General features: G+C 45.2%; 1 protein-coding gene across 4 annotated transcripts in view; it reads left to right on the plus strand.

The window, feature by feature from the left end:
- NOLC1 (nucleolar and coiled-body phosphoprotein 1) overlaps nt 1-26,746 on the plus strand; it is a 78,646-nt gene that overhangs the window by 21,272 nt on the left and 30,628 nt on the right. For 2 of the 4 annotated variants that reach the window (XM_073560078.1, XM_073560075.1), the window contains exons 3-10: nt 4,972-5,093; nt 8,256-8,368; nt 20,727-20,850; nt 21,194-21,297; nt 21,394-21,544; nt 22,354-22,500; nt 22,912-22,992; nt 26,576-26,731. In XM_073560078.1, coding sequence (XP_073416179.1) covers nt 4,972-5,093; nt 8,256-8,368; nt 20,727-20,850; nt 21,194-21,297; nt 21,394-21,544; nt 22,354-22,500; nt 22,912-22,992; nt 26,576-26,731 — 998 coding nt within the window. The remainder of the gene's footprint in view (nt 1-4,971; nt 5,094-8,255; nt 8,369-20,726; nt 20,851-21,193; nt 21,298-21,393; nt 21,545-22,353; nt 22,501-22,911; nt 22,993-26,575; nt 26,732-26,746) is intronic. The other 2 variants (XM_073560076.1, XM_073560077.1) reach the window with 2 other exon arrangements.

The following is a 26,746-nucleotide window of genomic DNA, read 5'->3' on the forward strand; positions in this document are numbered from 1 at the left end:
ACCAGATGGGGCGGACAGGGAGCCGGCAGGGGGCGGGGCTTAGCAGCTCCGTGCGCTGCGTCGAATAAACGCTAGTGTGAAACTAGCCTAAAGCATCCCGTATTGGTGAGTATAACTCACTGCTTGATGGAGATTGCTGACCTCCATTTACAATCTTTCAAACATCTTACAGCTGATTTTTTTTTATAACCCAACCCTGACTCGTTCTTCTCAACTTTGTCCATGACTTGTTTGGAGATCTTGATCTTCATGGTGTTTGGCTAGTAGTGCCTCTTCCTTAATGGTGTTGCAACCTCTGTGGCCTTTCAGGAAAGGTGTGAATATACTGACAGATCATGTGACACTTAGATTGCACACACATGGACTTCCTGTCACTAAGTATGTGACTTATGAAGGTAATTGCTTGCACCAGATATTTTTAAGGGCTTCATTGCAAAAGAGGTGAAAACATATGCACATGCCAATTTTTAGTTATTTGATCCCATAAATTTAACTCCTTACTGCCATGTGACGTACTATCCCGTCCATGTGCCCTGGGACTTAATTCCCAGGGACGGGATAGTACGTCACAGCGATTATCACAGCTGACACCCGGCACAATGTGTCAGCTGATTATCACAGCTGACAACCGGCACAATGTGTCAGGGGTGGTCACGGACCGCCACGACACGTTAACCCCTTGCACACCGCGATCAAACACGATCGCGGTGTACCGGGGGTTAAAGGGAGCATCGACAGGGAGCTCCCTCCGTGCTTCCCTGAGCCCCCCACAGCAGCGCAATGTGCAGCGCTGCTGCGGGGGGGCTCCATCCCTGCAGGTCCCCGAATCCAAGATGGCGACGGGGAACTTCGGGGGCCTGCAGGGAGCTGGCTTCCTCATGCTTGCAAAGCGCAGGCAAGGAGGAAGCCTGTGACAGATTTCTGATCTGTCACAGTGATCTGTGATGTGACAGATAAGCGATCTGTCACATGACAGCTATGTCCCCCCTGGGACAATGTAATAAAGTTAATAAAAAAAAAAAAGTGTAAAAATAATTTAAAAAAATTGCTAAATTAAAAAAAATAAAAAATTCCCTAATTCATTTTTTGGAAATAAAAAAAAAAACTATAAACATATTTGGTATCGCCACGTCCGTAACGACCTGCCCTATAAAACTGTCCCATTAGTTATCCCCTTTAGCGAACCCTTTAAAAAAAAAAAAGAAGCAAAAAATATTTTATCATACCGCTCAACAAAAAGTGCAATAACGCACGATCAAAAAGACGCATATAAATATCCATGGTACCGTTGAAAACGTCATCTTGTCCCGCAAAAAACGAGCTGCCATACAGCATCATCAGAGAAAAATAAAGTTATAGCTCACAGAATAAAGCAATGCAAAAATAACTATTTTTTATATAAAATTGTTTTTATTGCATAAAAGCGCCAAAACATAAAAAAATGACATAAGCGAGGTATTGCTGTAACCGTACTGACCCGAAGAATAAAAGGGCTTTATCAATTTTACCGCATGCGGAACGAAATTCATGAAACGCTGGTTTTTGTTCATTCTGCGTCCCAAAAATCGGAATAAAAAGCGATCAAAAAATGTCACGTGCCCGAACATGATACCAATAAAAGCGTCAACTCGTCCCGCAAAAAATAAGACCTCACATGACTCAGTGGGTAAAAATATGGAAAAATTATAGCTCACAAAATGTGGTGACGCAGAAACTATTTTTACAATAAAAAGCGTCTTTTAGCGTGTGACAGCTGCCAAACCTAAAAACCCGCTCGCTATAAATAGTAAATCAAACCCCCTGTTATCACCCCCTTAGTTAGGGAAAAATAATAAAATTAAAAAAATGTATTTATTTCCATTATCCGGTTAGGGCTAGGGGTGTGTTGGCGTTAGGGTTGGAGTTATAATTGGGGGGTTTCCACTGTTTGGGCACATCAGGTGCTCTCCAAATGCAACATGGCGTCTGATCTCAATTCCAGCCAATTCTGCGTTGAAAAAGTCAAATGGTGCTCCTTCCCTTCCAAGCTCCACCATGCGCCCAAACAGTGTTTTACCCCCACATATGAGGTATCAGCCTACTCAGGACAAATTGCAAAACAACTTTTGGGGTCCAATTTCTCCTGTTGCCCTTAGGAAAATAAAAAATTGGGGGCAAAAATATCATTTTTGTGGAAAACAAATGATTATTTTATTTTTACGCCTGGGCGTTATAAAAGCGCTCACCACACATCTAGATAAGTTCCGTGGGGGTTCTAGTTTCCAAAATGGGGTCACTTGTGGGGAGTTTCAATAGTTTAGGCACATCAGAGGCTCTCCAAACGCACATGACACCCGCAGACCATTCCATCAAAGTCTGCATTCCAAAACATCACTGCTTCCCTTCCGAGCCCCGACGTGTGCCTATACAGTAGTTTTCTCCCACATATTGGGGTATCAGTATACTCAGGACAAATTGGTCAACAACTTTTGGGGTCCATTTTCTCCTGTTACCCTTGGGAAAATAGAAAAATTGGGGACTAAATGATCATGTTTGTTCAAAAAATGCAATTTTTTTATTTTCACGTCCGGGCGTTATAAACTTCTGTGAAGCACTGGGGGGGTTCAAAGTGCTCACCACACTTCTAGATAAGTTCCTTAGGGGGTCTAGTTTCCAAAATGGTGTCACTTGTGGGGGGATTCCACTGTTTAGGTACATCAGGGGCTTTCCAAACGCGACATGGTGTTCGATCTCAATTCCAGCTAAAAACGTCAAATGGCGCTGCTTCCCTTCCGAGCTCTGCCATGCGCCCAAATAGTCTTTTACACCCACATACGGGGTATCAGCGTACTCGCGAGAAAATTGCCCAATAAGTTTTAGGGTCCTGTTACCCTTGGAAAAGTAAGAATTGAGGGTGAAAAGATCATTTTTGTGGAAAAAAAGATTTTTTAATTGTACGGCTGTACGTTATAAACTTCTGTGAAACCCTTGGGGGTTCAAAGTTCTCACCACACATCTAGATAAGTTCCTTGGGGGGTCTAGTTTCCAAAATGGTGTCTTTTGTTGGGGGTTTCCACTGTTTTGGTACATCAGAGGCTTTCCAAACGCGGCATGGTGTCCGATCTCAATTCCAGCCAAAAAAGTCAAATGGCGCTGCTTCCCTTCCGAGCTCTGCCATGTGCCCAAATAGTCATTTACACCCACATATGGGGTATCAGCGTACTCAAGACAAATTGCACAATAACTTTTAGGGTCCTGTTAACCTTGGGAAAAAAAAAAGTGGGGGTGAAAAGATCTTTTTTTGTGGAAAAAATATGATTTTTTAATTGTACCGCTGTACGTTATAAACTTCTGTGAAGCCCTTGTGGGTTCAAAGTTCTCACCACATATCTAGATAAGTTTCTTGGGGGGGGTCTAGTTTCCAAAATGGGGGGGTTTCCACTGTTTAGGTACTTCAGGGGCTCTCCAAACGTGACATGGCATCCGATCTGAATTCCAGCCAATTTTGCATTGAAAAAGTCAAACGGCGCTCCTTCCCTTCTGAGCTCTGTCATGCGCCGAAACAGTGGTTCCCCCCCACATATCAGGTATGAGCGTACTAAGGACAAATTGCACAATAACTTTTCCAGTCCAATTTCTCCTTTTACACTTGGTAAAATAAAAAAAAATTGAACCTAAAGTATTTTTTTTGTGAAAAAAAAAGTTAAATGTTCGTTTTTTTTTGTTGAAATATTCAAAAAATTCCTGTGAAGCACCTGAAGGGTTAATAAACTTCTTGAATGTGGTTTTGAGCACCTTAAGGGGTGCAGTTTTTAGTGTCTCTTTTGGTATTTTCTATCATATAGACCCCTCAAAGTGGCTTCAAATGTGATGTGGTCCGTAAAAATAAAATGGTGTTGCAAAAATGAGAAATCGCTGGTCAACTTTTAACCCTTATAACTGCCTAACAAAAAAAATTTTGGTTCCAAAATTGTGCTGATGTAAAGTAAACATGTGGGAAATGTTAGTTATCAAGTTTTTTGTGTGCCGTATCGCTGTTATTTAAGGGCATAAAAATTCAAAGTTGGAAAATTGCGAAATTTTCGCCAAATTTCCTTTTTTTTCACAAATAAACGCAAGTTATATGAATGAAATGTTACCACTATCGTGAAGAACAATATGTCACGAGAAAACAATGTCAGAATCGCCGGGATCCACGGAAGCGTTTCAGAGTTATTACCTCATAAAGGGACAGTGGTCAGAATTGTAAAAATTGGCCCTGTCATGAACGTGCAAACCACCCTTGGGGGTTAAGGGGTTAATCTTTGCTTATATTTTTCTCATTTCACCAACCAAATATGTTGGTTGTAATGTAACAAAATGGGTAAAAAGCCAAGGGGGCGAATACTTTCACAAGCCACTGTATATATGAGCCCTATAGAACATGACTTTTTTTTTCCTGATGGGTTTGCGCAGAATGAAACATCTGTATGTCTTTGATGCCTCTATATAAAACTTGAGGCAGATGGAGCTTGTCAGCCTCCCAATTCCCACAAACAAATGGCGCTATATTAGTGCGACGTGAACACTTACAAGAAGTGACGTGTATACACAGGATGCAGAAATATATGTATCCTATATGCACGATATAGATATACAGATATATGTTCTGCCGCTGTTGTTTAACGCATTGAAAAAATAAACAATTATACTGACCTCTCCATCCACTCCCCGCCATTCAGTGTCCTCTTCGGAAGCAGGCAGCTGACTTAAGCCCCCCAGTCGCATGCGTGCCGATGTCAGCTGCCGGCCTCTGCATTGCCATACGCTGTGCCACAATAGACTGCAGCTGAATGTGTGTCTGCCCGGTCACATCTTCTGAGACTGCGGTTGTTACGCCGCTGCTTACAAGGTGTATGCACGTGTTGTTTCGGGTGCACTAGTCTTAAATCCAGGCTTGCTTTTCCCCTTTCTGTGTAAAGTTTCATATCTTTTGATGTAACCTAATTTCAGATCACCAGATTCAAAGAAAAGGAAACATCCTGTCAACGGTTTACCAACTAAGAAATCTGGAAAGGAATCCAGCAGCGATGAGAGTTCCAGTGAAGAAGATGAGCCACCTGCAAAGAAGCAAGGTAAAACATCAGATTGATATGTTGCTTTTCTCAAATCTTTAAATGCTTGAAAGGTGACGTACACCTTCACATGGAATTTATATTTGGATCATTTGCTTCCTGAATGCAAATTTCACCCTTTAAATAGCTGGGAATTTTGTTTTTGGCTTTTTTTTTTCACCTTCTACCAAGAGCGTAAACATTTTTTTATTTTTCCATTGCCATGGACATCTGAGGGCATGATTTTTGCAGGCTAAGCAATAATTTTGAATTCTGCCATACCATGTACCGAAAAATGGAGAAAAAAAATATATATGGCATGGGGTAAGATGGTGGGAAAAAAAAAAGCAGTTCCGCTGTTATGATTACTTATTAAATTTGTTTAGGCAGGTGAGGTGACTGCAGTTATGGCATTTTGATTTTTCCGCCCTTTTTTTACTGTGTGAATTTTTTTTTTTTTTTAAAGTCTTTAAATAATATGACTTTAGTCCTGTTAGGGGACCACTTGTTTTAGAGATTGTCTAAAAACAGTTTATAATGCTGCGTTCACACGTCGCGTTTTTTTCACGTTTTCTCGGCGGTTTTAAACGCACGATATTGCCGCGAAAACGCAAAAAATAAGCATCCCATGCAATCCTATGGGATTCCACAGTGCTGTGCTAATGCTGCGGTTTTTTCCGTGGCGGAATCGCTTTGCGGTAAAAAACGCAGCATGTTCATTAATTTAGCAGAATCGCGGCGATTCCGCCCACATAGGAATGCATTGTTCTGCTTACTTTCCGCATGTTGCTGTGCCCACCATGCGAAAAGTAAGCAGAACATTTGCGGATGGTACCCACGGTCCGGAGGAGAGGAGACTGTCCTCCAGGCTGAGAGTACCATATCCCTGTAAAAAATAGAATTAAAATAAAAAATATTGTTATTCTCACCTTCTGGCGTCCCGCGCAGCCTTCCCGCATCTCTCCACGCTCCCGGCATCTTCCGGTCCCAGTAATCCTTTGCGAGATTGACCGCGATGATGTCACGGGAGCACGACGTCTCGCGGTCATTCGCGATGACGTCACGGGAGCACGACGTCTCGCGGTCATTCGCAATGACGTCGCGGGAGCACAACGTCTCGCGATCATTCGCGCAAAGAATTACTGGGACCGGAAGATGCCGGGAGCGTGGAGAGAGGCGGGAAGGCTGCGCGGGCCGCCGGAAGGTGAGAATAACAATATTTTTTATTTTTTTTAATTATTTTTACATCCTATCTTTTACTACTGATGCTGCATAGGCAGCATCAGTAGTAAAAAGTTGGTCACACTAGTCGAACACTATGTTTGATCAGTGTGACCAACCTGTCAATCAGTTCTCCAAGCGATGCTCCAGATCGCTTGGAAAACGCTAGCATTCTGCAAGCTAATTACGCTTGCAAATCGCTAGTTTTTCCGCGGGAATTTAAAATGTGATTTTCCCGCGGAATGGAATTCCGGAATTCTCGCGGTTACTTCTGCGGGAGTTCCGCTACGTGTGACCGTAGCCTAAGGGAATTCTCTGTCTCTTATAAAGCTCACAGGAGCGCTGACATGACAGAAACGGGGGCTTTCAGCATTGTAACCCATCAGTACCCTCCGATTGTGTTGTGGGGGCTGGAGGGAACGGATACGTGCAAGAAATTGCGCGCATACTATTTAAGTGCTGCTTTTAAATTTGACAACATCATTTGAATGTTTAACAGCATCAGCTAATATAGCTGGCATCACAGCAACATGTGGTCGGAGCTCAGTTCCTGAGCAGCCTTCATTTACGCAGACCCCTTCCCTGGATGTTAATTCACGTCGTAATGTGGAAAGGGGTTAAGTAAATAGTCTTCATAAAAATAATTGCACCATATTGAAGCTGCATAGTGTCTGAAAGGCTTTTGGCTGAGTACTTTTGCACACTTGATGTTGTATCCCTGAAAAAACCCGAATAGCACACATACACGTGAATGAGGCCTTGGATAGCTAGAGCCAGTGGTTGTACACATCTGGAGTAGAAACGAAAGTATCTAAACTGTAAGGCTATGTTCACATGTGACATTTTTTTTTCTTCTTTTTGCTGTAAATTTTAAACTGCATTTTACAGTTCCAGCAAAGTCTGAGATTTCAGAAATCTCATGCAGACACATTGGGTTTATTTTCCTGACTGATTTGGAAAGTAAGTGAAGACTGCAGCACTCTGGTACCTACAGCTCACAATAGGAAATTACAGAAGGCGACACTTCCACAAGAGAAAAATCGGAAACTAGTATCAGGCTGCAAAGTATATATCAATGGGTCTGAAAATGAATGATTGAAGATTGCAGACAAAGTTTTATTAAATACTAGCTGAAGAGCCGGCGCTGCCCGGGCATATAAACTAACTACAGTTGATTATAACAAATTATAATGTGTATGTGTGTGTATGTATGTATATATAGCTGAGTGTATAGCACCACCCACTCCGCATAGCCACATTCACTGTAATATCCCACATCATCCCGTCAGCTAGAGCTACCGGACTACTACCCCTAATATCCCACATCATCCTGTCAGCCAGAGCCATCGGACAACTACCACTAATATCCCACCTGGGGTGAGAATCAGAGCGCTGAGGGATTCACCCTAACTTCCATACCGGAGATCCCTTTAAGAGAGCCTGGGGTCCGTACCAGAGCATTTGAAGGCAATTGCCCTGACTTCCATACCGGGGATCCCTTTAAGAGAGGCCTGGAGTCAATACCAAAGCGCAGAGTGGATTTGCCCTAACTTCCATACCAATGATCACTTTAAGAGACCCTGGAGTCAGAACCACAGCGCTGAGTGGAACGGTCCTAACTTCCATACTGGGGATCCATTTAAGAGAGACCTGGGGTCAAAACCAAAGTGCTCTGTGCTTCTTTCTAGGGGGCAGACAATGGCTGGGAGCTTTTGTTCCCAGGAATGCTAGATTTCTTCCACCCAGTCAGTGTCTGCTTAGGTGTTGTCAAGTGGGAAAACTTGTTCATAGCAACCAATCACAGCTCAGCTTCTTTTAACCAGCTCTGGTGAAATGAAAGATGCTTCGTGATTGGTTGGTGATACACACAAACATACATTCAGTTTTATATATATATAGATAGGCAACCAATAGCACGAAAAACAAAAAAAATTTAATGAATCTTTCTCTTGTGTATTTTAGCCACTTCAGCAAGCAAAAAGCCCATATCCAAAACTCCTCCTTCTAACAAAGCCAAAAAAAGCAGCAGCGAAGACTCCAGTGATTCTGAGGAAGACACTAAGAAAGCTCCACTGGTATGTTACACATTCTATTAACTCCTTAATCACCCATGATGTACATTTGTACAATGTAAGTCGCTAATGTAAGTATGAAGCTGGCTTAGCAGCTGAGCCAGCTTAACCCCTTCATGACCGTAGCAGTTTTCGTTTTTCGCTCCCCTTCTTCCCAGAGCCATAACTTTTTTTATTTTTCCATCAATATGACTGCTTATTTTTTATGGGATGAGCTGTACTTTTGAACGACACCATTGGTGTTTTACCATGTCTTGTACTCAAAAACGGGAAAAAAATTCCAAGTGCCGTGAAATTGCAAAAAAAAGTGCAATCCCACATTTGTTTTTTGTTTTGGCTTTTTTTTTTTGCTAGGTTCACTAAATGCTAAAACTGACCTGCCATTATGATTCTCCAGGTCATTGAGTTCATAGACACCAAACATGTCTAGGTTCTTTTCTATCTAAGTGGTGAAAAAAATTCCAAAGTTTGCTTAAAAAAAAATTGCCCATTTTCCGAGACCCGTAGCGTCTCCATTTCTCTATCGCCTCATTGGGGTACACAGGAACCATGGGTCTATGCTGCTGTTGCCACTAGGAGGCTGACACTATGCACATGAAAAAAGTTTGCTCCTCCTCTGCAGTGTACACCCCACTGACTGGCACTAAGTTTATCAGTTTTAGCTTAGTGTCAGTAGCAAGTGAATACTGGTCTTTCATTAGACCTTTATCTACCTCAGTGTGCGTCGTTCCTTTTCAGGCACCCAGAGGGATGTTGTGAACAGTCACTACTGTACTCCCACAAAGAGACTGAGTATGGCGTGTACTGCCATCTCGTATCCTCATATGTCTGGCCGGCAGGACCACAGCCCCTAACACAGAAGCGTATTCAGGTGAGCTGGATCCTGTCCTGCCTTCGTCCCTCTACCCACTCGCCCACCAGAGCCTGTCGGTTTGTGGAGACGCGGACATCCCGCACCGCTTGATCTTCGGACGTCCGATATTCAGGAGTGGAGGTATTTCTCTCTTTCCCCCCTCCCCTCCAGGACCCGGAGTAAAATAAGAAATTGAAGATCAGGGAGATAAAAAAAAAAAACAAAAAAACATGCCTTTATTTCATTTTTGGGTATTCCCCTTTAATCCTCCTTTTCCAGTCACAATGCTGGATATCTGACCGAGATCCAGCTGGTGGAGTATTGATTACACACAGGGCACGTCTCATACCTTGCTCTGTGTCCTGCCCGCAGCTGCGCATTTGGATCTGTGCTTACTGGCTACCGTGCCGCTCTCCCATGCTCCAACGGTCACCAGCGCTAATCTAGGTCCCGGCTTCGGCTGGGCCTAGCTGCAGAGTTGGCTCCGCCCCCTTTTCCTTGTTCTTCGGGCGGGCTTTTCTCCCACCCGTCGCTTCAGATGTTCCCTTCCGGCCTGCGGCTAGTCTCGCCTCCCACGGCTTCTTCTCTCCGCCGGAGCCAGCGCCATCTTACTGCTCCAGGACCTGGTTCTTTGCTCCGCCCCCTCTTCTCCTCCCTGCTTTTCGGGAGTTTGTTCTCCCGTCTCCTGAGGTTTCTGCTGGCCTGTGGCTAGCTCCGCCCCTCGGCCTCATCCCCCTCTGGAGTCAGCACCATCTTGCTGCTCCAATGCCTGGCGCTTAGCCCCGCCCCCTTCTCATCTGGCTTTTGGCACGGGCTTTGCAGCATACACCAGCAGCGCGTGCTTTTTGTCCCATGGATCTTGCCTCCCTCCTCGCAGGATCCTGTTGGTGCCTTCGTTACTACCTGGACCGAATACCTCACGGGGGACATGAGTTCTGACGTTCTACACGAACTGTGAGTAGCTGCTCTGCAGCCTGACACTCTCCTCTGCATCTTTTCTGTCCCCTAACCTGGCATCAGTTAGTGGGTCTGCTCATCATGCCTAAGCATAAAGGAGAGCCTGCTCGTCTCCCTGCTTCCTCTTCCTCTGACTCCTCCACCCTTGTCAGACACTTCATGTGCTCTTTGTGCAAAACCAAACTCCCCTAAGGTCAGTCCTCTCCCTCTGTCAGGACTGCAGCAACCCCACTGTGCCTACTGCCCAGGAGTCCCTTCCCACCCCAGGCGAGACTGAGACACCTGTTTAAAACAGGTGACATGTCGCGACTCACCGCCAGAGCCCACCTCAAAGCGGGGGATACTGCCAGCTGACGTACTATTCCGTCAGCTAGCAGTAGGAGGTTAATACCAGGCAGACCTTGGATGTGTTATTTAGCTGGCATCTGTCTGTGACTGCAGCAACTGGAGTTGGTTCTGATCTCTGCAGTTAAACCACTTAAATGCTGTTGCTAATCTGTAATAGTGGAATTTTCTTGCTGCCATTGCAGGGAAATGTCACTATGGCAGCCAGGGGACTGCGGGAAGACCATGTAACTGCTATCTTTGTTCTAAGAAATTCAGCCCACAAGCTGATCTTAGAACATTGATTTCTCTATCTATTGGAATACTGTGGTGTTGCATAGTATAAAGCATCAAACAATTGCAAGTTGAAGTCCCCTAAGGGAATTTAAAAAAAATAGGTAAAAATGGGGAAAAAAATCTTTATGAACAATACATAAGAAAAATAAAAGCTTAAATCGCCCCCTATCTTCCCTTGCAAAAATACATAAAAAAATAAACGTTAGACACAGATGCCAATATCTATCAAAACGTAAAATTACTTAAACTGCACATTTAACACATAAAAGAAAATTGGAATGCTATTTTTCTGACGCTGTACTTCTCCCACAATATTTAGTTAAAAAACAAAATGACACTTGTATCCCAAATTAGGATCAATTAAAACATCAAGCTCTCATACAGTTAAGTCGCCGATAATATAAAGGTATGGCTCTTGGAATGAAAGGGGAGCAAAGAAATATCTAAAAACAATAAACTGTGTAGTCATGAAGGGGGTTAAACATGCGTCTTGCGTCTTTTTCTCGTCGTAATATTGTGATCAGGAATGGATTGTAAACTGATAAAGAGTCCAATGAAAGAGTTCCACAAAGGCCATTTTCAAACGTCTCTAAAAGATGAGCTGTATTCCGATTGCAATACCCGGGCCGACCGCTGGTTCTCCTGACCTGAGCTAACCGCCACACAGTCATATGTGAGGCAGCTCAGCTTGGATCAGGAGGGGGAGCCGGGTATTGCAATCCAATTATGATCTGTTTTCATGGATGTGTGGAACTACAGTCATATGTTAAAGTTTGGGCACCCCTATTAATGTTAACCTTTTTTCTTTATAACAATTTTGGTTTTAGCAACAGCTATTTCAGTTTCATATAGCTAATAACTGATGGACTCAGTTATATTTCTGGATTCAAATGAGGTTTATTGTACTAACAGAAAATGTGCAATCTGCGTTTAAACAAAATTTGACCGATGCAAAAGTATGGGCACCTCAACATAAAAGTGACATTAATATTTCGTAGATCCTCCTTTTGCAAAAATAACAGCCTATAGTCGCTTACTGTAGCTATTAATGAGTTCCTGGATGAAGGTGTTTGTGACCATTCCTGTTTACAAAACAATTCCAGTTCAGTTAAGTTTGATGGTCGCCGAGCATGGACAGCCCGCTTCAAATCATCCCACAGATGTTCAATGGTATTCAGGTCTGGGGACTGGGATGGCCATTCCAGAACATTGTAATTGTTCCTCTGCATGAATGCCTGAGTAGATTTGGAGCGGTGTTTTGGATCATTGTCTTGCTGAAATATCCATCCCCTGCATAACTTCAACTTCGTCACTGATTCTTGCACATTATTGTCAAGAATCTGCTGATACTGAGTTGAATCCATGCGACCCTCAACTTTAACAAGATTCCCGGTGCCGGCATTGGCCACATAGCCCCAAAGCATGATGGAACCTCCACCAAATTTTACTGTGGGTAGCAAGTGTTTTTCTTGGAATGCTGTGTTTTTTAGCCTCCATGCATAATGCCTTTTTGTATGACCAAACAACTCAATCTTTGTTTCATCAGTCCACAGGGCCTTCTTCCAAAATGTAACAGGCTTGTCCAAATGTGCTTTTGCATACCTCAGGCGACTCTGTTTGTGGCGTGCTTGCAGAAACGGCTTCTTTCGCATCACTCTCCCATACAGCTTCTCCTTGTGCAAAGTGCGCTGTATTGTTGACCGATGCACAGTGACACCATCTGCAGCAAGATGATGCTGCAGGTCTTTGGAGGTGGTCTGTGGATTGTCCTTGACTGTTCTCACCATTCTTCTTCTCTGCCTTTCTGATATTTTTCTTGGCCTGCCACTTCTGGGCTTAACAAGAACTGTACCTGTGTTCTTCCATTTCCTTACTATGTTCCTCACAGTGGAAACTGACAGGTTAAATCTCTGAGACAACTTTTTGTATCCTTCCCCTGAAAAGCTATGTTGAATAATCTTTGTTTTCAGATCTTTTGAGAGTTGTTTTGAGGAGGCCATGATGCCACTCTTCATAGGAGAATCAAATAGGAGAACTACTTGCAAGTGGCCACCTTAAATACCTTTTCTCATGATTTGATACACCTGGCTATGAAGTTCAAAGCTCAATGAAGTTACAAAACCAATTTAGTGCTTCAAGAAGTCAGTAAAAAGTAGTTAGGAGTGTTCAAATCAAGAAAATAAGGGTGCCCATACTTTTGCATTGGTCAAATTTTGTTTAAATGCAGATTGCACATTTTCTGTTAGTACAATAAACCTCATTTGAATCTAGAAATATAACTGAGTCCATCAGTTATTAGATATATGAAACTGAAATAGCTGTTGCAAAAACCAAAATTGTTATAAAGAAAAAAGGTTAACATTAATAGGGGTGCCCAAACTTTAACATATGACTGTAGCTAAAGGGTACTTCACACTAAGTGAGATCGCTAGCGCGATCGCTGATGCGTCACCGATGTGACACAACAGCGATCTCGCTGTGTGTGGCACGCATCAGCGACCGCCCCCCCCCTCGCCGGGTATCGCTGATCGTGCAGGAATGTCCTGGGCCATTTTTTGATTGTTGGTCTCCCGCTGGCCAGCATGCATTGCTGCGTGTGACAGCGGGAGACCAACGATCAGCGAGCTCCCAGTGCTGTAAGCTGGTATCCAAGGTAAACAGCTGGTAACTAAGCGCCGGGATGTCACAGTGGCTGTGACCAGGTTCGTGGACCCAGGCGGTCATTGCAAATGTTGGAGTGTAATAAAATGAGAATAAAGTTTATATATGAATACGTGACGCCACCTGTGGTATTCTGGTCAGAGGTGACCAGCGCTGCGGTGTTGTTCCCCTGAGACTGTTGATCTGTCGCAGCTGAGGTGAAAATGGCTCTCCACAGGTAGAGCAATAGTCCCAGGGCCGTTGAGAGTTCTTTTTAGGGGTGATGATGTCAGGTGGAGTGGACGATGTAGCAGTGCTAGGTGCAGAAAGGAGACAAAGGACTTAGTTGAATGTAGTTCCAAGGGGCTTTACTCACAGTCTGGTGCACACAGATGCCCACTTCGGTGCTGAGTCCTCCAGGCAAAGGGGTCCAGTCAACTTTCAGGCAAAATGAAGTACACCCTTCCAGCACTCCCTGTCAGTTTGTACCTTTCTTGGCCGTCTCCTCACACTATGCTGATTATACTCCTTCCTTCCTTTCAGCTTCTCACAATCAAGTGTAAATTCGCTATGGCCCATAAAGGAACCACAGCTGTCAGCTTGCTAGTTAAGTCACAATGTCTACTCCACTAGGCTAGGGGCTGAGACCCTCCTGCGACCTGGATTCTTCCCCCACCTGACGGCCGTCAGCGTGGGACGAGCCCCACGGGGAGCACTCTCCACCCGTGCCTCTAGAAGAACCACTCTTTCCTTCAGGGAGCCTTTCTTAGAAAACAATCCGTCCACCAGCCCTCCTGACAGGAGCTGCGCCAGACACGTCTTGTCACTTCCCCTCCCTCTGAGGGAACTCTCCAACTGACTACAAATCTCCCGCTCTTTTCCTAAGCTCCGCCCACCTCCAAGCAGGGACCATAAAGGATGCGCTGCTATGCTCGTGTGTGCGGGATGTGAGTGTTGGAGTCTGGTCGGGTGCCCCCATCTTACCTGGTCGTGAGATACCACACCTCTGGATGAGGTGCAGTACCTCTGTGGCTACTGGACCCGCAGGGGCGCCACACAAGCTCTTAGTTACTTGCTATTTACCCTGGATACAAGCGTCCTCGCTGGTCCTGATCACTGTTGAGTTTGCCTGTTTGACAGTTCCCCAGCAATCATGTAGCGACGCACCAGCGATCCTGACCAGGTCGTATCGTTGTCGGGATCGCTGGTGCGTCGTTTAGTGTAACGGGACCATTACCCTGTGTTTTGCGTCCACTTCTGGTGCTGACTGATGTGACTTTCTTTATCGCCTTATTGGGGGACACAGATTACCATGGGTGTATGCTGCTGCTGCTAGGAGGCTGACACTATGCAAAACAAGAAAATTAGCTCCTCCCCGGCAGTATACACCCACCGACAGGCACCAAGCACCTCAGTTTGTGCTTAGTGTCTGTAGGAGGCGGACCGGGATCTCCCCAGATCCGCAGTTAACTTTTTTCCCTTAGGTTTTCTAGTAGAACGTTTTTAATTCTTTGTCTTTTGTCTTTCAGATTCAAGTCGGGAAACAGGGTGTAAGTTTCACCCTGATTTCCCATATCAGGCGGCTGAGCGAGCAGTGTGGCGTACCCCACATCGCAACTCTCAGTACCGCTGGCAGGACTTTTTCCCTATCACCTTCTGGTGCTATGGGTTGTGGGCAGGTGGCTGGTCCTTGCCAAATCCCCCTCCTCACCCCTCTCTCGGGACAGGGCTGAGAGGAAGACGGCGATCGCAAGTAGTGCATCCTCCACATCCAACAAGAGGTTAACGCCGTCTTCTGCAGGATGCGGGTACAGAGGACATTTCCCAGCGGCTTGCCTTATGCTCGTGGGCCCCTGTGATCATCCTCTTCAGGGACGTCAGGTAAGTGCCTGTACGATCCCTCCAGCCCCGCAGTGTTACCAGAGAACCCATCGGGAGTAACAGCTACAGGCTTCCCTGTTTGAATCTCCCGCCTCTCTCCCCTGCCTGCCGCGCACCGCTCTCATCAGCCGCGCGCCTCCCTATCTATATTCAGGGGGGCACAGAACAATTCACAGCCTGGGCAGGGATTTCAAGGGAATCTGCCGGCATTGTACCGTAATATCGGCGTTTTTTATTGTCCTGAGTAGTTATCAGGCACCGGGCTGCGGCGGCATCAGTTTCACTTTCACTTTCGTTTCAGCTGCTTTCAGCGCGTTTCCTCCTCCTTCTGAGCGCGCTTTCCTGCGCGCCTTTCCTATCCTATCACAGGGCTCCTTTCTATTTTGCCATAGCCAGCTCCCTTCTCCCCGCGCCCTCCTTACTGCCCTTATCCAATCGCGGCTCAGCTGCTAAGCTCCGCCCGCCGCTTCCTTTATACAGTAGTTCCTGGTCGTCTTTTCTCTTCCTGTGTTGCGTGGGGGACACGTCGGCTTTCTCTGCTCGCCTGAATCTCGGTAGGCTCTGCGGCTCAAATTAGCTCCTCTCCGCATTTTTTCCCCCTAACTCGTCTGGCCATTCAGCGCAGGTTACTTAGGCCCAACCCTTCAAGGGGTCTCAGCTTCAGGCCCACAGCTACCCACTACGCTTGTGCGCGCTGTAATAAGAAGTGGGCTTCAGGTCAGTCATCCCCCTTCTGTCCGTCCTGCAGGCCTTCCATTATGTCTGCCTCTCAGGAGCACACCGAGTCCCGGGATGAGGATGCTCCACCTCCCCCAGAGTGGACCGTGGTAATGTCTCAGTCGGTCGCTGACTTGACTAAAGTTTCTCAGTCTCTGGTCCAGGTCTTAGAACGATTGCCTCAGCTAGCTACAGCCACCTGCGCACCGACCGCCTCTCAAGGTGAGTCGTCCGCACCTGACCGCGACCTTCAGAGAGAAAGATCGGGCAGGAGTTCTAGGCGATGACTCCCAATCGGGGTCTAGTCCAGACGCCGACAACGCATCTAAAACACGGGACATGGTCGATAGTCTCATTTCGGCTATCTTCCAAACCCTTAAAATTAAGCAAGATAAAGCTCCCCCTCAGGAAGGCTCTGTGCTCTTTAAACGAGCAAGGCCCCCATCTCGAACCTTTCCCAATCACAAAGAGTTCGAGACTACCTTGTCCAAACACTGGGAGCGCCCTGAGCTACGTTACTCAGGCCGCAGGTATTTAGACGTCCTGTATCCCTTTGATGCGGACCTGCTCACAAAGTGGACCAAGACTCCCGAGGTGGATCCCCCAGTGTCACGGATAGCCTCAAAAACGGTTCTATCCCTGACAGATGGGGCATCGCTTAAAGATCCTACTGACAGGCAGATTGAATCTCTGGCTAAGTCAATCTTTGAGGCATCCGGCGCCTCCCTCTGTCCTATTTTCGCATCCGCCTGGGTGGTGAAAGTCATTTCCGCTTGGGCTAAAATTCTTCGCAAGGGCATCTTAGCGACAGCTTCTCAAGACAAGTTAGCAGATCTGGTAGATCAGATTAACCATGCGGGTAAATACCTTTTGGCCGCCTCCTTGGACGCGGCCGGGTGTGTAGCTATGGCTAACAGCAACGTAGTCGCTATACGCCGAGTCCTTTGGCTAAAGTCATGGAATGAGGATACTACTTCAAAAAAGTCGCTTACTAATCTGCCATTCCATGGCTCTAGGCTCTTTGGAGCCAAGCTGGATCAGATAATCTCCGATGCCACTGGCGGTAAAAGCACTTCTCTCCCCCAATTCTTGACCAAAACGCTTTTTTAACAGAAAGGGTTTTCGGCCGTTCAGGTCCTTTCGTCCCTTCTCTTCCACGGAAAGATCTGCTCCGCAAGATCGCTCTTCCACCACTAGGGAGAAGAAAAAGGAAAAAAAAAAAAAAAACCTTCTTGCAAGCCCCGCTCCCCGCTGGAGATCTAGAGGTCTTCAGGCGCCAGTTCCGGCAGGTTTTCCTCCAAGTGACGGGTCACCCCCACCTGGAAGTTCTTCCAGGGTGGGAGGCAGACTTTCCCTTTTCGTCGATGCTTGGCTGTCCGCTGTCGACTACACTTGGGTCAGAAAAATCGTCGCATCCGGTTACAAGATCGAATTTGCTTCCCCCCCAAACAGACGGTTTTTCCTGTCTCGACCCCCGAGACAGTGGTCCCTTATTCCAGGGTTTCTTCAGGCCATTTCCTCCCTTCTTTCCGCCGGAGTGATTGTTTCCGTCCCCCCAAACGAACGGGTTTCAGGGTTTTACTCAAATCTCTTCGTAGTCCCGAAGAAAGACGGCTCCCTTCGCCCAATCCTGGACCTCAAATTGCTCAATCGCCACGTGAAGATTCTTCATTTCAAAATGGAGTCCCTTCGGTCGGTGAGAGCCTCAATGGAACCCGGAGAATTCCTCTGCTCGGTGGACATATGGGATGCCTATCTTCACATACCTGTTTGTTTGCAACATCAGAAATATCTTCGGTTTGCGATTCAGGAAAATCACTACCAGTTCACGGCTCTCCCCTTCGGCCTAGCCTCCGCTCCCTGTGTTTTCACAAAGGTGATGGCAACAGTCATGGCCATCCTTCGCTCCAGGGGGATCCTCACCATCCCTTATCTGGATGATCTCTTGATCAAGGGCTCGTCCCGCCAAGACTGCCTTCAGAGTCTTCAGATAACCCTGGACACTCTCTGCGTTCTCGGATGGCTAGTCAACAAGGAGAAGTCCATTCTGATCCCCACGCAGCGTCTGACTTTTCTGGGCATGGAATTCGACACTAACCTGGGCCGGGTGTTTCTCCCGAGGGAAAAATTTACGGCTCTTTCCAAGGGTATCAAAATCCTCAAACGGCCAGCGCCCATCCCCCTTCGGTCCTGCATGAAGGTTCGGGGGAAGATGGTAGCTTCCATGGAAGCAGTGCCCTTTGCACAATTTCATCTTCATCCCCTCCAGCTATGCCTTCTTTCAGCCTGGGACAAGTCCACGCTGTCCTTGGACCGTCCCATTCTCCTCCCTCTCAGAGTGAGGCAATCCCTGACTTGGTGGGCAATGCCAGCGTCGGTTCTACAAGGGAGGTCTTTCCTTCCGCTTCAGTGGCAAGTCATCACCTCCAATGCCAGCCTTCTAGGCTGGGGAGCGGTGTTCCATCAGAAAGCGGCCCAAGGCCGCTGGAATCCACAGGAGTCTTTTCTGCCTATCAATCTTCTGGAGATCAAAGCAATCTTCCTGGCCCTTCCTCGCTGGCAGCCTCTCCTCGTCGGCAAGCCAGTCCGCATTCAGTCGGACAATGCCACGGTGTGGCGTACATAAACCACCAGGGGGGCACTCGCAGAAAGCAAGTAATGTCAGAAGTGGCCAAGATACTGCACTGGGCGGAATGTTACGTTCCGGCAATCTCAGCCGTTCACATTCCAGGGGTGGAAAATTGGGCAGCCGACTTTGAGTCGTCAAGGTCTAGCGTCAGGCGAATGGGCTCTTCATCCCAAAGTCTTCGATCAGATATGACAGCGCTGGGGCTCACCGGATATCGATCTCATGGCATCTCGGATGAACCACAAAGTTCTGCGCTTCGTAGCCAGGTCCAGGGACCCTCTAACCGTCACTTGCGACGCCCTAGTAATACCGTGGTCCCAGTTCCGACTTCCTTATCTGTTTCCGCCTCTTGCCTTGATCCCACAAGTGGTCAAAAAGATAAGATCGGAAGGCGTACCAGTTATTCTAGTGGTGCCAGACTGGCCGAGACATCCTTGGTACGCGGAACTGGTGAACATGCTCGCGGACGTTCCCTGGAGGCTTCCAGACCGTCCGGATCTTCTCTTGCAAGGCCCTCCTTTACCACGAGAATTCTCAGTCTCTGAGTTTAACGGCATGGCCATTGAGGCCGCAATTCTGAGAGAATCAGGTTTGTCTGACCAGGTGATTCAGACTATGATCAGAGCCAGAAAACCGGCCTCTTCCCGCATTTACATAGGTACTGGAAGGCTTTTTTCCGTTGGTGCGACGATATCTTTCAGATGTCCTTTTCTATTTCATCCATACTTGGGTTTTTCCAGTCTGGTGTAGAGGCGGGTCTGTCCATCAGTACCCTCAAGGGCCAGGTCTCCGCTCTATCTATCGTCTTCCAATGAGAGCTCGCTTCCTTGTCGCAGGTTAAGACCTTTCTCCAAGGGGTCGCCCATGTGGCTCCCCCTCATCATTCGCCGATAGACCCGTGGGATTTGAATCTCGTCCTTAGTACTCTTCAAAAGGCGCCGTTCGAGCCTATCCAGGACATTCCTTTATCAATTCTCTCATGGAAGGTAACCTTCTTGATTGCCATTACATCCATCAGAAGAGTTTCTGAGTTGGCGGCCTTGTCATGTCGTTCCTTCACTTCTTCCGAAGGTGGTGTCCTCTTTCCACATCAGTGAGGATATCGTTCTCCCATCTTTGTGTCCTGCTCCTTCTCATCCTCTTGAGAAGTCTCTCCACAAACTGGACGTAGTTAGAGCCTTGCGTGTCTATCTCGCCAGGACCTCTTCTTTTCGTCAGTCCGATTCTTTGCTGGTCATCTCTGAAGGTCACCGGAAAGGGCTTCCGGCTTCTAAATCCATGATCGCTCGCTGGATTCGTTCGACCATTCTGGAAGCTTACCGTCTTCAGGAAAAACGGCCCCCTCCGGGAGTGAGAGCTCACTCCACCTGGGCTGTGGCGGCTTCGTGGGCCGTTCGTCACCAAGCTTCAGCTTTACGAATTTGCAAGGCCGCGACCTGGACGTCCTTGCACACCTTTGTGAGGTTCTACAGGGTTCATACCCAGGCCTCGTCTGATGCAGTTGTTGGAAGGAAGGTTCTGCAGGCGGCGGTGGTACACCGGCCGACCTAAGCCTTTCCTATTCTTTCGTTCCTTATTGCTGTTCCCGCCCTTGGGACTGCTTTGGAACGTCCCATGGTAATGTGTCCCCCAATAAGGCGATAAAGAAAGATGGATTTTTGGTTCTTACCGTAAAATCTCTTTCTTGGAGCCTTCATTGGGGGACACAGCACCCGCCCTGTTTAAGTTGTACTGTGTTGGGTCTTTGAAACACTTGTTGGGTTAGTACATATGTTTAGTGTTTTCTCGTTGCTTCTCCTACTGCTTTCTCACCAACTGAGGTGCTTGGTGCCTGTCGGTGGGTGTATACTGCCGGGGAGGAGCTAATTTTCTTGTTTTGCATAGTGTCAGCCTCCTAGCAGCAGCAGCATACACCCATGGTAATCTGTGTCCCCCAATGAAGGCTCCAAGAAAGAGATTTTACGGTAAGAACCAAAAATCCATCTTTTCTTCTACACTCTATACAATTGGAGCCTCCCACCCATATCATTGCCCTTCATTTTTCATCTCCTTTTTTCCTTCAGAAAAAGGCCACCCCTGTGGTTAAAGCAGTGAATGTGAAAGCTGCACGTCAGAAAAAAGCTGAGGTCTCCAGTTCTGAAGACGAAGCTCCCAAGAAGAAGCAGCCACCTGCTGCCAAGTCCCCAGGTACAAGCTGCTTGCTCACCTCTTTAGGTTTTGCTCTTTCATTTATAAATCTATAAGCAGCAGAAAACTTTCTTAGGTTTTTAATCTGTTGGTGATGTGTGATGTACGTTAATGTCACGTGTGCAGGGAGGAGGGGTGGTGTTTGGGTTGTCTAATGAAGGTACTCAAGTCTCCCAACTTGGTACTCTTGCAAAACCTCTGCTGCATAATAGCAAAACGTGCTATGTATCCCAAAGTAGTGCCAATAAAATCTACAGCTTACCCCACAAAGACAAGCCCTCAAGCTGCTTAATGCAGTGTGCCTAGTACTAGTAAGTGATGACCATATGATTTTACTTTAAAGTAGCAGCAAAGGCAACTCCAGTGGCAAAGACTGCCGCAGCAGCGAAATGTAGAAAATCTGACACTAGCAGCAGTGAAGAGTCTGATGACCGCGAGCCAGCCAAGGTAAAGCACTATTAATCATACAGTCAAATTGCACAGTGCCATTAAGCTTGACTACGTTGGTTATACTAAGGGTTTTTCTTTTCTTGTATACTAAAGACCGCTCCTGCAAAGACTCCACCAATCAAGTCCCCTGCAGCTGCTAAACCACAGGTTAATAAGGTAGCCAAGGGAAAGAAAAGCTCCAGCAGTGATGACTCTGACAGCTCTGAGGATGAAGCCCCAGCTGCGAAGGCCAAACCAAAGCCAGGTAATAGATTTTCCCTTACAATTAGAAATGGTCCAGCATCGTACGTGACTGCACCATCCCGTCTTCAGCTGGCCTTAGTTTTGAGTTGCATTTCCAAAACTGTTAGGACGTTAGGTTATCCCGAGCTGCAAATATTCAGATTTGGTTTCAATCACACAGTTTTTACAGGTGAATAAAATTAGTTTCACCTGTGAAAATTGCATGACCATAATCCACATTACGAACCACAACAATTTTCTTGAAGAATTGATGTTTGTTTGTTTTTTTCCCTCCATTTTGACTACACAGTATAAAAAAAACCAAAAGGCGAGCTCTTCTGCAGAACCTGACCTCCATTATTTGGGTTCAGGCAAATGTCCGATCACCCGCAATGCATGGACGGGTCACGGGGCTCCTGACCAGAGTTTGACATTCTCCTAGAAGTATAGGGATGTATCATGCTCTGGCTGTGAGACCCGCGGCCAGTCCGTGCATTGCGGTCCATGATCAGACAGATCCACGCACGTCTGCATGAGCCCTTTGTCAGTATATGGCAGAGCACAGTAGCTCCTGGTGAACCTAGTTGGCTACAGAGAGTTACCGTTATGAACATGTATGTTTTGGACAGTCCTCACACCTCACAACTGGAACCATACATATGATCAGATATTTTTTATTTTATTTTAGTGGTTGACTTTGCATATGCTAGGCATAGAAATGTATTATTAGGTTTCCTGTATGTTTTGAGATTATTTCTAGCATAAGTTTTAGAACCAACCTTTTTGTTATCTGCTTTTTATTTTATTTTTATTTTGTTATCTGCAATGAAGGCGCATACAGTGCTGTTCCTCCCCCTGCAATGGTAAAGAAAGTCAAAGTGGGTGCAAAAGCTACTCCCAAGGCAATTGCTAAAAAGGCAGAAAGCAGCAGTGACTCTTCGGATAGTGAAGAGGAGGAAGAACCACCAGCCAAAAAAGGTACATTTATTTATTTTATTCTTGGCAATTGCTGGTTAAGTATCAAATTTAACCCTTTGCCGTAAAATAATGTACATGTTTGTCAGCAATGGGTTTACCGTGTGTGGAGGGGCTTAAAAGCTTTCTCCACATGCGATGGATGCTGGCAAAGTGGTATTTTTTTTCACCATGTTATCCCACTAGGATTTTTTTCCCTCAAGGATATGTAAAGAGAAAAATAAAATTAAACAAGGGGAGGGAAAAATGCAACTATAAAAACTAAAATTAGCTGTGGAGACAAGGGGTAAATCTGAACTGATTTTTTTTTTTAAATATATATAATAGGGGGCTGAGATCGAATACCCCTCCTGCACTTGAATTAACAGTTGAAGATTTCTGTGGTGTAAAGATGATGCTTTTTGTGTTTTGTAGGTAAGACCACTCCAGGCAAATCCCCTGCACAAGCCGTAAAGCCAGCCGCTAAGAAGGCACAAGAACCGTCCAGAGATTCAGGTTAGTTTTACAAACAAGTAGAGCTTTTTCTTTCTTTAACCCCTTCACGACCTTTCGATTTTCCCTTTTTTACGCTTTGGTTTTAATTTTTCCGTCAATATAGCTGTATGAGGGCTTTTTTTTTTTATGGCGAGATGAGTTGTACTTTTAAATGACTACATTGATTTCACCATATAGTGCAGTGGAAAACTGGGGAAAAATTTCCAAGTGCAGTGAATTTGCAAAAAAAAGTGCAATTCCACAATTGTTTTGTTTGTTTTTTTTTTTATTTACCATGTCCACTAAATACTAAATAAAACTGACCAGCCATTGTAATTCTCCAGGTCTGCACAAGATATGCAGATAAGAAACATAGGTTCTTTTTTTATTTAAGTGGTGAAAAAAAAAGTCAACATTTTTTGTGGGATTTGGGGCTCGGTGAAGGCTTACTTTTTGTGCCCTGAGTTGTTTTTATTCATGCCATTTTGGGGTAAATATAATGTTTTAATCGCTATTGTTATTGCACTTCATTGCAATATTGCGGCTGCCAGAAACAAAAAAAAAAATTCTGGCGTTACTTTCGATTATTTTTTTTCTCGCTACACCGTTTACCAACAGATTAATTTACTTTATATTCTGATAGATTTGACATTTTTAAACCCAGTGATACCAAATGCGTTTTTTTTTTGTTTTGTTTTATTTTAAATGTGGCTAAAAGTGGTGATTTGAACTTTGATCCTGCTATGTGCAGTATAAATCATGATCTCCTATGAACGCCGACCATCAGCGCCCCGTCATCACGTGGAGCAGCATATGGGGGCATAAGCTATGGAGCATCTTATGGGGGCAGCATATGGGGGAATAATCTATGGAGCATCTTATGGGGGCAGCATATGGGGGAATAATCTATGGAGCATCTTATGGGGCATAATCTATGGAGCATCTTTTCCAACCTAGGCTTATACTCGAGTCAATAAGTTTTCCCATTTTTTTTGTGACAAAATTAGGGGGGGTCCGCTTATACTCGGGTCGGCTTATACTCGAGTATATACGGTATTTATTATTGCAGTTTCCATAAAAGTGTCTAGTATATGAAAATATAAAATTACACGTGCACTAAAAAAATGGCCAAATGCCATTTTTTTGTCACCACGTTTACCCCCAAAAATGCAATAAAAAGTAATTAATGCCTGGGAACTCCAAAATGGTATTAAAAAAAAATAAATAATGCAGCTCGGCGCAGCCCCATCTATGGAAAAATAAAATTTATGGGTCTTGGAGTATATTGTAAAATATTTTTTGGAGTGATTCATGTTGCCAGAATATTTTTACAACACAATAAAAGCCTTTAGGCTGTGTGCCCACGATGCGATTGTTAAGCGTTTTTGCCGCGATTTTCGGTGCAAAAATGTTTAAAAATCATGTACAGAACACACCCCATGCATTCCGCACATGCTATGCTAATGCTGCGCTTTTTTCCGCGGCGGAATCGCATCGCGGAAAAAATCGCAGAATGATCACTATTTTGTGCGGAACCGCAAAGAATTGCCGCGATTCCGCACCCATAGGAATGCATGAGAATCGCTTACTTCCCGCATGTGGCTATGCCCACCATGCGGGAAGTTAAGCGTCTCATGTGCGGTTGGTACCCACGGTGTGGAGGAGAGGAGACTGTCCTCCAGGCCCTGGGCACCATACCCCTGTAAAAAAAGAATAAATAAAAAATCGGGGTATATTTACCTTCCAACGTCCCGCGCTGCATCCCCGGCCTAAGCGTTCCCAGTAATGCCTTGCGGCAAGGTCCTGTGATGACGTGGTCTCGCGAGATCGCTATAGTAGCGCGAGACCAACGTCATCACAGGTCCCGCAAGGCATTACTGGGAACGCTGAGGCCCGGGATGGCAGCGCGGGACGTCGGAAGGTAAATATACCCCGATATTTTATTTTTTTTATCATTTTTAACATGTTATCTTTTACTATTGAGGCCGCATAGGCGGCCTCAATAGTAAAAAGCTGGTCACACTTGTCAAACACTATGTTTGACGAGTGTGACCAACCTGTCAATCACTTTCCAAGTGATGCTTCAAATCGCTTGGAAAGTGCTTGAATTCAGCACACGAAAATCGCGGTGAAATCGCGCGGAAAAAAACGTGCGATTTCTGGGAAGGAGTCTGGTTTTCAGTGTGCGTTTTAACACGCAACTTGGGCACATAGCCTTAAAGATGAACCTGAAAAACAAAGCTGCATTTTTTATTACCCATTTTTTAGTACATTTTTTGGTAAAGTGAATGATGTCATTCAAAACCATAACTTGATCAGCAACAACAAGCTCCTGTAGAGCGATGCCTGCAAAAAGTTTTTACTCTTGGAGGAAGAAAAAGAAAAAAGACACAGTTAAAATGAAAATTGGCTGTGACTTCAACCGGATAGAAACTGTAATCTTAAACCCTTCCCCAAATATGACATACTAGTACATCAGATGTCAGGCCTGTTCTTTGACGCTGGCTCAGTAGTTGAGCCCGCATTTTTGTCAGCTGATGATGGCTGTTATTCAGCGAACTGCCTCTAACAACAGCATTTGGAGCAGAGCTCCGCCCGTGGCTGTTAACCTGTTAAATGCTGCCGTCAGTCTGACACGAGCATTTATTTCATGCAAGCTGTCCAGAGGGCCAGCTGCCTATTGGCCCGATTTCAAGATGATAATCGTGGGTTTACTATCATCATGGTGCTTCCTTGAAGGCCCACATATTGCTGGCATTTATGGGAGACACTGATTCTTGCTGTACACGGAATTGCTGTGTATTGTACAAGTGACGAGAGGATCACAGATTCAAGTCCCCTTACAAAATACAGCCAAAAAATATATATATTTTTTTACTTCAAAATTAACCAGATATAATAAACTTTTTAATTAGAAAAAAAATCAAAACCCCAGAAATGCATTTTTTTCGCGTGCTGAAAAACCTGAAAAGTATGCAATATGAGGTAATCAAAACTGTTTTTAACCCAAATGGCGCAATAAAAATGTCAGTTCAGGATGCAAAAAAACAAGCCCAGCTCCAAAAATTCTAACAAAATGTTATAGGTCTCGAAAAAGAGAGTCAAAAGGTTTTTTTTCTTTTTTTAGTACAAATTTCCATATTTAGTATCTATGCTCTCATTAGCTATGTAATCTTACTGTTCTGTAGAATCTTATTGCCAGGTATTTTCTACAATATAAAGACACTGAAAAAGTTATAAACTATTGTTGAATTGTTCTTTTTTTTTTTTTTCCCTCAATTTTGTTGCGCCTAGAATTTTTTTTTTCTAAGTATATCACTTGATAAAATGGATGGTGTTATTCAAAAGTACAACTCGTCCCGCCTGAAAAACAATTCATATGGCTATATTGACAGAAATATTTAAATAAAAAAGTTATGGTTCTTGGAAGAAGGGAGGGTTAAAAAGCGCAATAGAAAACCACATTTGCCATGTCGGGAATGACATAGTTCTTTTGGTTGAAAATTCTTTGTCATTTAATTCAGTTGCAAGTTGTTATTCACACCACTCGTAGGACTTAATGTCATCTTATGTCTAAGAATAAAAATTGATTAATTTCCATTAGATTCAAGTGATGAAGATGAAAAAAAAGTGTCCAAACCAGCACTAAAAAATATTGCTGGCAAGGTTTCCACCCCCTCAGCGCAGAAAAGTGCACCTGTAAAGAGTGCTGCAAAGCCCACTCAGAACAAAAAAGACTCCAGCTCCTCTGACAGTTCTGGTGAGTGTTTCATTT

Source organism: Dendrobates tinctorius, unplaced genomic scaffold, assembly GCF_039654945.1.
Source record: "Dendrobates tinctorius isolate UK_male_01 unplaced genomic scaffold, ASM3965494v1 ptg000292l, whole genome shotgun sequence".
Taxonomy (NCBI): Eukaryota; Metazoa; Chordata; class Amphibia; order Anura; family Dendrobatidae; genus Dendrobates; species Dendrobates tinctorius.